Source organism: Cryptomeria japonica, chromosome 6, assembly GCF_030272615.1.
Source record: "Cryptomeria japonica chromosome 6, Sugi_1.0, whole genome shotgun sequence".
NCBI lineage: Eukaryota > Viridiplantae > Streptophyta > Pinopsida > Cupressales > Cupressaceae > Cryptomeria > Cryptomeria japonica.
Window position 1 is genome coordinate 97,918,227 of NC_081410.1, and position 12,572 is coordinate 97,930,798.

Consider the following 12,572-nt stretch of genomic DNA (forward strand, 5'->3'; position numbering starts at 1 on the left):
GAGGATCTCTTCCCACTTAGGCCACTTTTAGGGGACCATCTTTTCCCATTAACACATTTCACTCATTCAGACCCGCGAGCTCAACAACCCAAGGAAAGCACAATGTACTAAAGTAATAAACTCAAGGAACTCAAATTTTCTTTTATTTTTTAGATTTTTGTATTTGACAAACATTTCTTCTTCTTTTTTGTTTCAACACACCTAAGTTCTTAGCCTAGTCCGGGCCCAAAGAGACTACTTACAAAGGATCTCTTCCCACTTAGGCCACTTTTAGGGGGCCTCTTTCCCCATTAGCACATTTTACTTGATCAAACCTGTGATCTCAACGACCCAACGAAGGCATAAGGCCAAAGAGCTCAGCGGCCCAACGAGGGTTTGAACTTTGGTGACTGCCTCACAAATAGAATGACTTTACCACAACACTATGCCCCAATAGACATACTCGACAAACATATTATCACATGAAAATTATTGATCTTTTGAAATCGATTTTATCTAAAATTATATACTCGAACTCTTTGTGAACCACATCCTCACTAATATCCAATCCCAAAAACCAAAAAATCCTCCCCCCAAACTCTAGTGGGTTGGGGGGAGGGATTATGATGTAGCCATGCATGAGATTTAGTGAAACGTGTGAGGGGCATTGTGCAGAATAAAATGTTTCCTAAGGGTACAGCACTGGGCCCTGTTGGAGCTCTCTTATGTGTCTGCCATCCAGAACCAGGAAGAAAGAAAAAAGGCAATAAGGCAAGGTAGGCCAACAAACAGATTCTTCTCCACTCCACGTACCCCCACTAAAATGCCACGTCTTTTGACCCAAACTGAGTTGAGGATCTGCCATACGTGTCGTGCCTGCTGATAAACCGGGCTGCAAAATACTCTCTCTCATCCATTGTATTTATATTCATAATCTTAGCCCCAAATCAAATTAAATGCATCCTTCTGGTTTTCCCATCTCTTTACATTCCTTTGACCTAAGAACTCTTCTGGGTCGGTCCCAGCTCTCGACAAGCCTTTAGGCCTATGTCTAATCTATTCAAATATTTTTTTCCATGAAAGTTGGTGAGAAAGCCTGAAAGGCTGAGAAATCGCGTGAATTGATTTGACCCAGAGTGACTGGATACGTATACCCATTGTATATATATCCATCGGGGTTTATTAATAGCGTAGCCTATCACATGATTCATGCAATCTTCCACTTTCACGCTGTTGCTGTGAGCGGAAGAAGAGGCGTTTGCTCTTGCTTTTCCTTGCGCTTCTTCTTTCATCTTGCCAGTACTAGCAAGTAGTATATATAAATGTATGTGTGTGTGTAGTAGAGAGATGATGTTGTTGATTAACTCTTGTTTCAAAAAACCGGCCTGATTCGCATCAGATTTCTTAGTCTTTTCTTTATCATTCGGTCCTGTTTCTGCATTGATTTCGGTTATGTTTATATAGCGGTTTGGGTGTTTTGTGTGGGTTTTGTGATTGGGATAAAGTAAAGTTTGTAGTAAATTTGCAGCTATGATGCCTCCCGAGGATCCTTATGATGGTAATCGGAGTGGGCCTGTCACCAGAACGGCTTCTCCTGCCAGGACCGCCATTAATAGACCTGCTATAGAAAGCAGTCATGTTCGGGACTTTGATCCGGATAAAGAAGAGGGCCAAGATGATCAGCATGTCAGTGTAACTGAAACTGCTGTAGAGCTTTGTGATGTTGAGAGTAATATAGCTGGAGGACGGAACAGTGCTCACCCGCTCCTGCACAGGCCTGTTTACCGTGTTACGCTTAAGGTTCAGTTCTTCTATATTACCCTACTATTTAGACTGTTAGTATTCCTATTTCATGTTAAATATATATGAAAGAGTGCCTCCATTTCAGTTGTCAGATTGAGAAGATAAATATTTACAATTTCTCCATTTCAGAAGGAAGCTGGAAGGTAAGCCTTGCTTTGGATGTAAACTAATCTAAGAACAAAACGTTTGCTTTAAAGTTTAATGAGAAATGACTGTTTTTAGCTTAATATTTGAAATAAGGTGTCCCTGGTCATTTATTTTCGTTTGATTTCATGGCGGATGACTGTAAGTGCCTGCTTGTTTGTTCTCTGTTATGACTTATAACGCATTAGCATATTAACAGGGGCTACTGCTAAATTTTGAGTTTTAGGTCTATAAGTTTGCAGGCTTGTTTGCTAAATAAGATGTGTTACAACCTCAAACATAAGTCTAATTAGCATGTCCGATCACAGAGTGTGATCTGAAAGGTCGATTTAATTATATATACACAGTTAATTTGAAAAACAATCTTTTAATTATACACAATTGATGTCGTATATTATCAGATTACAAATGTTTACTGGATTTCTAGTAAATGTTATAATTTATAATTGGCTGAAATATATTTGTGAAAAGAAGTTTACACAAGCAGATCTACATTTTTACATTGTTAAAGTAAATCCCGGTGTGGTACAATTGTGTACTGTACTCCTTTTTCTCTTCTTCCAACAAGATCCTAAGAATAGAAAATTTGCCTCTGATATTATGAGGAAGCCTAAATTCTACTTTTTCCATAGCTTGTTTGCAGAGGAAAAGGAAATTACATTAACATATATGATGCAGTGGCAAAATCTGACTTTATTAAATTGGTAAAGATGACCTGCCTGATGACCTACCTGGAGCTGTTTAGTCTATTTTCATTTGACATAGGCGTGGGATATATTAAGACCTGTTTAATATTGTAAATCTGCATCTTTTTTATATTGAGTTCTGGAATTTAGTTCGCAGGGTTTTATGTTGATGTTGATGTCATTTTTAAATGTATTTTTGGCAGTTTGAGGATGTGGTGTACAAGATAAAACTAAACACACGAATAGGTTCATGTTCCAAGGCAAATATGGAAAGGAGGCCAGTGGAGAAGACGATTCTGAATGGGCTCACTGGAATGGTACGCCCAGGCGAAATTCTGGCCATGTTGGGCCCATCTGGGAGCGGTAAAACTACGCTTCTGAGCGCCCTGGGCGGGCGTTTGGAAGGCAAGGTCTCAGGTTCCATTCTCTTCAACGGCCAACGCTTTGCCAAATCCATGAAACGGAGGACAGGCTTCGTCACCCAGGTACGATCGATTATTTCTGTGGCATCAATTGACCATTCCACTTGCCAAGTCAAAAAGTTCTTTTAACTCTTTGGAGATTCTACCGTCCCCAATTGTGTAAAGCGACAAAAATCCTTTAAAAGTTTCAAGAGACAAAATGCTTTAAAAGTTTCTCTAGGGACAAAATCATGGCCAGTTGAGATCTCAGTCGGAGGCCATCATGAATGTAATCTTCTCCCAAATGTCATTTTGGGAGCAATTCTTTCTTGTCAGCATGGCAATTCATCTCCCATCAATACAGTGCATTTCACTCGATTTTCAACAACGGATAATATTGAGTTAATTTTCAACCACTCATTGTACCAAGTCAATTTTCGAAAAGCCTATTCTCGCCGCCATCAATGGCCCATTTGGCATTTACTGAATTCAAGCCAATCACACTAATGTAGAACTCAATCATTCTGTTTCACTGGTTCTTTGAAATTTGATGTTTGTGCGTTAGAAATATCTACCTAAATTGAGGCACTAAGCTGTGTGATATTGTTAGGCAGTTAAATTTGTTCTAATATTTGTTAGATGGTTAAATGTGTTTAAATTCTGATTAATAAAAATTAAAAAAATAGGTTCTGTGACATTTTGCACGATTTGAAGAACCAAATTGCTATGCTCAAATTCTGAAAAAAATGCTGTTCCCTGTGACAGGATGACATTCTGTACCCGCACTTAACCGTGAGAGAAACTCTGGTTTACGCAGCACTGCTGAGGCTGCCGAGGGGCATGACAAAGCAGCATAAGAAAGAGCATGTAGACGCCATTATTGCTGAGCTAGGGTTAAGCAGGTGCAAGAATACTATCATCGGGGGACCCCTTTTGAGGGGTGTGTCGGGAGGAGAAAGAAAGAGAGTTAGCATTGGCCATGAAATGCTGACAAATCCAAGCCTTTTACTACTGGACGAGCCTACCTCTGGCCTCGATTCCACCACCGCTCAGAGAATTATAAAGACATTGCACAGCCTTGCTAAAGGTGGGAGGACTGTCATTACCACAATCCACCAGCCTTCCAGCAATGTTTATTACATGTTTAACAAGGTTATTTTGCTGTCTGAGGGGAGTGCTATTTACTACGGAGATGCCTCGGCCGCCATGGATTACTTCAAATCGATTGGACTCTCGCCCTTGTTTCCCACAAACCCTGCCGATTTCATGCTTGATCTTGCCAACGGTTAGTTTCATGATAATTTCCTACAAATGAATTCTGCTTAATATGAATTTATTCTTTGTCTTTCGTTACTAAAATACAGTGGTATGGCAGGAATTGTGCCTGATCCAAGGCGCGGCGATGCTTCGACGGAACTGCTGCCAGAGCCGCAGGCGAAGACTGAAATGGAGGATCAGAAGAACGTAAAGCAAAATCTTTCTGTTCAGTACAAGAGGAACCTCGCAAGTAAAATAAAGGCGGAGCTAAATTCTGTGGATAACTCCAACAATGGAGAAAAGCATCAAAGTAAGGAAAATCTTTACACTTATCTAGTATATTAGGCGGCAATTGACTGTGACTGTTTTGTCCTAAAAGCATAGATTATAAGGTTTTCCTACAAAGATTACGTCTTTATTAAAAATTAGCCATAGCTATCCACAAGGTTCTCTGTATAGATTCCTGATGAGCCAGTGCAGAAAAGGATGTGTAGAAAATAAGAATCGAACAGGAATCCAGGAATTTGATAGCCTGCTGTATCTATCAATTCGATCTCCGAAAAACTATACAAGTTAGGCTACAAAAGAATTCCTCCCTTGCGTAATGGGAACAAACATCAGATAACTTGAAGTCTTAAACATGAGGAAACTAATGTACCGATAAGATGAAAATCTTAAAAAATTAGGCAAAGTAGCAATCAGGAGAAAGCTCAAGCTAGCTTTTGTTTCAAAAATGTCATTTTCTATTATTCTTTTCTTGAAAAATATTATTCTTTTATTATTTTGACGGTAGAGAAAAAATGGCCAAAAGTTTTGATGTGAGATTGAAAATGTTGATAGAAATAAATATATAAAAAATATTATTATCTCGAAGATAATAATATTTATTAGAAATATATGTATTCAAATAACTTTACCAATATAGATCTCCACTACTTTAAAAGGATATTTATTTAAAATATTAATGTTAGTGGGATCCCAGTCATATGTTTTCTAATTATATTGACTTTTATATAAGTTATTGATATATTTTTATTTTATGGTAGTAATAATTATCAAATAAAAGACTTTAATTTATATGAGTAATAATTACAAAATAAAAGATCCACTTTGTCAATATATTTGTAAGCTTGTATTTATTAGTAGGGGAAACAATTTTTAGCTTTTTACTTGCATTGTCTAATAAGTCAATTTAGAATGACAGGGAAAATAATTAAAAGGTACAAATGTCTGTGTTATATTCATGATTATCTCTTGAATAAGAAATGCATGTTTGAAAGTGTTTGTGTGTCAATTAGATCTTTTTAACTTATAATAATTAAGCATATAAATATTTTTTATTTTAAAATAGTATCCAAATAACTAAAAACCAAAAACATAGAAACAATTTTAAAGTTGGGTAAGGACAAAATTCACACTCTGTGTCTTCATATTAGTACAGCTTCTATCTATGGGATCAGAACAGAGATGTAGATAATTTTTTGTTGACTATTGAACTGGCAGATTATTCTTTCAAGAATTATTTCAGCATGCATAATTGCTTATCTAAATTTGTGGGTCATCCTTTGAAGGATCGAAAAGCGAGAAGAACGAGTGGGAGACAAGCTGGTGGGAACAGTTCTGCGTGCTGCTGAAGAGAAGCTTAAAGGAAAGACGACACGAGTCCTTCAGTGGGCTCAGAATTTTTCAAGTGTTGGCAGTCTCAATCCTCTCAGGCCTGCTATGGTGGCAGAGCAAAACTTCGGAAATCCAAGACCAGGTTAGAACTACAATAAAATCCTGACTTTCGAGATTATTGCCACATAAACCACAGGGAAATCAAAGACTTTCAGAACTCTGACAGTGAGCTTTTAATGTTTGTGTTTCACAGGTTGGTCTGCTGTTTTTCTTCTCAATATTCTGGGGTTTCTTCCCTCTTTTCAACGCCATATTTACATTCCCACAGGAGAAATCAATGTTAATAAAGGAACGATCCTCTGCAATGTACAGACTGTCCTCCTACTTTTGTGCAAGAACAGTGGGAGATCTGCCAATGGAACTCATATTGCCCACTGTCTATGTGACCATAACATATTGGATGGGGGGCCTCAAACATGAATTCAGCACCTTCATTTTCACATTGCTAATCATCCTCTACAATGTCCTGGTCTCCCAAGGCCTTGGCCTCGCCATGGGTGCAGCTCTCATGGACGTAAAGCAGGCAACAACACTCTCCTCTGTGACCATGCTTACATTTCTTCTTGCTGGAGGTTACTACATACAGAACATTCCTCCCTTTGTAGCCTGGTTAAAATACCTATCTTTCAGCTATTACTGCTATAAGCTCCTCGTAGGTGTTCAGTACAGCAAAAGCCAAACATATGAGTGCTATAATGGCAGGAGTTGCAGTGTGGCTGAATATCCTGCAATAAAGGCTGTGGGGCTAGACAGCGATTCGGTGGACCTTATTGCCCTGGCTATCATGCTTGTGGGTTATCGCTTGCTAGCCTATGCAGCTCTGAGAAGAGTAAAACCCATTTCATCCAGAAGCTCTACCTAATAATTTAAGTCAAAAGCCTTAAACTTGTGGTCTTAGATTGATTTTATAACTGTAAAATCAACCGGACTCAACCCATGGAAGAGCACTTTTAAGCAATTGACCTACTCCAAGTCGTTTTGTTATAAACCCACTTCTTTTTCAGGCCTTACAAACTATTACACTTGCATTCCAATATTGAAACATGCACAGTACTATTTTCTAGTGCCCCCACAACAATATTCATACATCCAGATGCTTTCGTTTTTAGTACTTTCGTCTGTAAGTTATCATCTAAGGAAAATCAATTGCTAGAAAAAGCATGGAAACTGTTGAAGACCTACAAGTAAATTGTAGGCCCAGTGCCATTTTATGTTTGTATTCTATTTTGAAAAATGGGGAGGACCCAGTAACTACAAACTCATAATTATACTTTTTGATTGCTGAGATCTCAAATTCCCCCATTGTCATGCCATCAATTATTGATAATAAGAGAGGAAGTTTTTATACCTTTTGAGAAAACATATTGATTTCAAGCATGGATAAAGCATTATTTGAGCTTATTGGATGATTGTGTATGTTTTATAAAAATCTTAAAGTTGGTAAGAGGGCATATACTGAGTGTAGCATAATTAAACCAGTCTTTAATATTCCCTGGCATATATACACTTAGGCATATCTATTGTTTATGCTATTCAGAATCAAAGGAGGTCCAAAGAAAAAGCTTATCAATTGTTTATTTTCTTTTCCAAAGGCACTCGTGGAAAAAGACTTGAGAATTGCAAAAGGAATAAATGAATTGGGCCAGTTGGCTTATTACTAATTTCTAAACATATTTGCACTTCAAAGCTATCACAGAACTCCTAGATTAATACAGACAGACATATGGAACTGTGGGGCCATTTATGAAAGTGATCAGCTTTTCAGATGATCCCTCAAAGGTAAGAATGGTGGGACAGTTTAATTTTAAGAGCGTACATTTAAAGCCCTTTTGTGAAAATGGACCAGCTTTTTTCATATGGGAGGGAACTAATTCATCCTTTATCATGTATCTTCAGAATAACAGTCTATTCAAATGGACCAGCTTTTTCCCATATGGGAGGGAACCAATTCATCCTTTATCATGCATCTCAGATTAACAAAGTCTACTCAAAAGCATCTTCTCTCCTTTTTCTAGAGATCGCTATAATGACATAGATTGACAAAGATTTTTAATACATTTGAAGAAACAACTTTACTTTTCCATGTCTCTTTCAATGAATTGAAAATTTAGCTCTATTCTGTGAAAAGCTGATCTCTTTTTAATGCCTTGCAATTGAGTTTGGGTGGAGTCCCACATTTGTTGTCCAGCTGATAGTGGAAAAAGGAAGAGGTTTCTTATTTCAACAATATGAATGGTTTATGAAAAGGAAGATGGGTCAGTTTGTCCTTTCCCAAACTTTTTCTTAGCCATAATGGGCAAGTTGTTTTTTATGTTTGTATCTTAATAGAAAGGTGAAAAGATTTTCATCGTAATTGAAGAGAGAAAATGATAAGACATTTTGATTTTAATATACACCATAGATTAATATAATTAAGTTATTACTATGACAAATGCTAAATTAAAATAATAAGTTTAAGATTATTTAATTTTCCAAGTATGATTCGGACCTTCCCTATTGTATTTGCATCTTCTTTTTGTGATCTCGTTTTTGGCTCTCTCTCCTACGTCTAAATTTGTCTTTAATGTGATAGCTAATGTGATAGCTAAAATAACATTGAGGTAGTGTTAAAGAATACCTTCGAGGGCTTGCAGTGTAACGATTGAATTGTTTAACTTCTTTGAGATTAAATCAAGCCTCTTGTTATTTGATGTTCATAATTCGTATGAAAAGGATTTGAGTGCCTAAATGTAGAATTTAAGGATTTATCTCTCCTATTTGATGACAGCGATGACACAACTTTTGTCACTTCATCTTTGTCTTTGAAATTTGTTCAAAATAATTCTCATTTGTTCCTTGTTTGTCACCTTTTGTTGTGATTGAGCATATACTTGGTTGGTTTGTGGCATCTTCATCATCCAAGGACTTGGCAATACATCAACAATTTTCAGAGACATCTGTTAGACAGTTCAGATAACCGGAAGACAACTGAGAGGGGAGGGAGGGGTGAATCAGTTGTCATAAATTACCGAAAGCATTAACAATTCAAAACAATGATACCGGAATAGCAATTAATCCAATTAAGCATAAACAATAATCATAGAATAAAAGCCATTCACACAACACCAAGATTTGTACATAGAAAACCAGGTAAAGAGAAAAACCACAGTGGGAAGCCTACCCATAATCAGATAATACTTCTGCAGTAAGTATGTGAATTTACAATGAAGGGGTCTACACTTGCAGGAAGGCCAATAGCCTAGAGCACAATGCTCATCACAAAAGGAGTCTCACTGACTACATACAAATCCAGACTCCAATCCGAAGAAGTGTTGAACTGCAAAAGATAGCATCTCCTATGCCTGAGTACAGTTCCAGTTAAGCTCAATACCGGAGGACTAAATCCTCTTACAAACCCAATTCGATCTCCATTGATCGACCAACTCCTCTATCTGGGTGATATTACAACATTCCTTGACCATGACCTCTTACAATAACCATGATGATCTACAATGAGATCTTACATTTTATTTATACAAACCCTCCACCATAAACAATCGGGTCGGCTACCAGACAATAAACCAATTACATTATTACAAACCATGTCGGCCTTAGACTAAAACAAATAATATCCAACACATAAGACATCCTGAAAATACAACAATAATTCATGTCCACATATTACATTAATTACGGTCCATAACCTAGATCAGCCGGGACCAAGTATAGGTCCACACGCTTCAGCAATGATCTCCAAACGTCAAGTCTCGAGCAAGATTACCAACATCATCTTGAAACTCCATCAAAATTTGCGCCAACACCAATTATGCAATGCATCAAAGATCTCCGCCAAAATATCTATCGATGAAACCCTCACCAGAACCAAAAACCAATCTTCTATGTAAGCAGGATAATCATCCAATCACCAAACCGAAACCAATTGACCAAATATGAGTATAGGCATTATGAACAAGCCAATTCCATCACTAAATTATATCAGAGTTAACCAGATCATGTCGGATCCAAGTTAACCAAAAACCACTCAACCTACTGGGACCAGAAGGTTGTCGGTAAAGCATCCAAACAACTAGTGTTGACTAAAACATCAATGCAACACATAATCAATTCCACCAAATGGCCAATAATCTCCCCCTTTGGCATTGATGGCAACACTAGATGTGAAAAACATCTAAGTACCAAGAAATGTCAAACAAGTCTCCCCCTATGGAAGACATCCAACAATCTCCTACATATAGCTCTGAATATCAATGTTTCTCCCCTTGTGAATAATATCTCTGTAAAGTTCTGACTTTCTTCTTCACATCGCTATCTCTCCCCCTTTGATATCAATGCCAGAAATCTGACAGAAATATCAAAGCAAAAACATAAATCTCTGAATCTCAAAGCTGACTATTCCCCCTGAGCAGTAGCATCCCACATCGATGTCGGAATGAATAATATCTCTACTAATACATACCAGACTGATGTCAAACCGCATCAATCAAGTCTCTGTCGAAGGGACAGAAACCCCCAATCTGTCTCTCAGGTACTCAAAAGATTCCTTGGATAAAGGTTTAGTGAAAATATCTGCAATCTGTTCTTTAGTGTTCACATAAACCAATTTAACTTCATTTGCTTCTACCTTCTCCTTCAAAAAGTTATACTTGATAGATATGTGCTTTGTCTTAGAGTGAAATACCGGATTCTTTGATATATCAATAACAACAGAGTTAACATAGTGAATAACTATCGATGCATCACAATCCACCTTTATATCCTTCAACATTTACTTCATCCATAAAACTTGTGTACAATTAGTAGCAGCAACAACATACTCAGCTTCAATAGTAGATAAAGAAGTACATGACTATTTCTTACTAATCCATGAAACCAACTTCTTTCCAAGAAAGAAAGCTCCACCAAAAGTACTTTTCTGGTCATCAACATCTCTAGCCTAGTCAACATCTGTATATGCACATGAAGTGAAGTTATCATCCTTAGGATACCAAAAACCATATTCTGATGTACCTTGCAAGTATCTAAAAATCATTTTCACCGCCATCTCATGATTTTCTCTAGGATCACTCTAAAATCTTGAAACAATACAAACAACATTCATAATATCAGGTCTAGTCTGAGTTAAATAAAGTAGACCTCCAATCATAGATTTGTATCTTGTAGGATTTATCGGTGCAGAAACATCTTTCCTTGTCAATTTCTCACTTGTAACCATAGGTGTACTTACTGGTTTAGAATCTCCCATACCAAATTTCTTCAACAATTCCTTAGCATATTTAGTTTGACAGATAAAAATACCTTTGTCAGTCTGAGTAATCTGCAAACCTAAGAAAAATTTTATCTCACCAATCATAGACATCTCAAATTCTTTCTCCATGTTCTTAGAAAATTCTATGCATAATTTATCTTCACCTCCAAAAATAATTTCATCAACAAATACTTCAACAATCAGTATATCATCAACAGTGATTTTAAAATATAAATTACTGTCAGCACTGCTCTTAGTAAAACCAAGCTTCAAAAGATATTTATCCAACCTTGCATACCAAGCTCTAGGTGCTTGTTTTAATGCATATAAAGCTTTCCTTAACCTGCAAACCATATTAACATCATCTGATAGTGAAAAACCATCAAGTTGCTCAATATAAACTTCCCCATCAAGAACCCCATTCAAGAATGCACATTTAACATCCATCTGATAAACTTTGTAGTTTTTATAAGCAACATAGGCAAGAAATAATCTTACAGCTTCAATCCTAACTACAGGTGCAAAAGTTTCTCCATAATCAATTCCTTCCTTCTGAGAATATCCTTTACAAACCAATCTAGCCTTATTTCTTATAACTTTACCATCATCATTCAATTTGTTCCTAAAAACCCATTTAGTTTCAATAACATTTTTATTTTTAGGTCGGGCAACCAAAGTCCATGTGTTATTTTTCTTAATTTGATCTAATTCTTCGTCCATAGCTTTTAACCAAAATTCATCTTTACATACCTCAATTACTGATACCGGTTCAACTTGTGAAATTAAACATACCTCATTAGTTGCTAGTATTCTTCTTGTAATCACTTCATTGCTCTTATCCCCAATGATTTGATCTTCAGAATGATTCAATCTCACATACCTAGGAGTCTTTTGACTCTCTGTTCCTCTTCCATGTTCTTCAGTTACTGTAGAATTTTCTGATATTGTTGGAGTAACCGGTTCAACTCTCTATTCTGATAAAGGTGCTAGCGGTTCAGATAGGATCATTTCCACTATCGGTTCCTTCTCATAAATTCTGATTTGACTTTTGCTCAGCTCATCTACTTTGACATTAGCACTCTCCACTATTTTCTGCAATCTCTTGTTATAACATCTATATGCTTTGCTTTCATTAGAATAACCAAGAAATATGCCTTCATCGCTTCTAGGATCAAATTTTCCAATAGCATCATCTCTCCTGATATAACATTTACTACCAAAGATTCTGAAATACTTAACTCTAGGTGTATTGCCAAACCATAATTCATAAGGTGTCTTATCGGTTTCTCCTTTGATATGTACTCTGTTAAATGTATAAACCGTTGTAGTAATTGTTTCTCTCCAATAGATATGAGGTAGATTTTCTTCCATCATCATTGT

At 36.8% G+C, this 12,572-nt stretch overlaps 1 protein-coding gene across 2 annotated transcripts; it reads left to right on the plus strand.

Annotated features, from left to right (window-relative positions):
* Window positions 1-925: 925 nt before the first annotated feature.
* LOC131039733 (ABC transporter G family member 14) lies at window positions 926-7,294 on the plus strand. Of its 2 annotated transcripts, XM_057972573.2 has the most exons (7): window positions 926-1,303; window positions 1,508-1,779; window positions 2,816-3,097; window positions 3,779-4,298; window positions 4,389-4,580; window positions 5,842-6,029; window positions 6,141-7,294. In XM_057972573.2, exons 2-7 carry the CDS (start codon window positions 1,510-1,512, stop codon window positions 6,807-6,809), a joined length of 2,121 nt encoding a protein of 706 aa, XP_057828556.1. In that variant the 5' UTR covers window positions 926-1,303; window positions 1,508-1,509; the 3' UTR covers window positions 6,810-7,294. The 2 variants fall into 2 exon arrangements, with proteins under 2 accessions (XP_057828556.1, XP_057828555.1); XM_057972572.2 differs by having other exon boundaries at window positions 926-1,779.
* Window positions 7,295-12,572: the final 5,278 nt, after the last annotated feature.

Excerpts from the sequence above, each read along its gene's own strand:
- LOC131039733 (XM_057972572.2), top strand. The coding sequence starts at position 1,510 with ATGATGCCTCCCGAGGATCCTTATGATGGTAATCGGAGTGGGCCTGTC. Across the intron at positions 1,780-2,815 it reads TTTACCGTGTTACGCTTAAG|TTTGAGGATGTGGTGTACAA; the intron begins GTTCAGTTCTTC and ends TATTTTTGGCAG. Across the intron at positions 4,581-5,841 it reads CAATGGAGAAAAGCATCAAA|GATCGAAAAGCGAGAAGAAC; the intron begins GTAAGGAAAATC and ends CATCCTTTGAAG.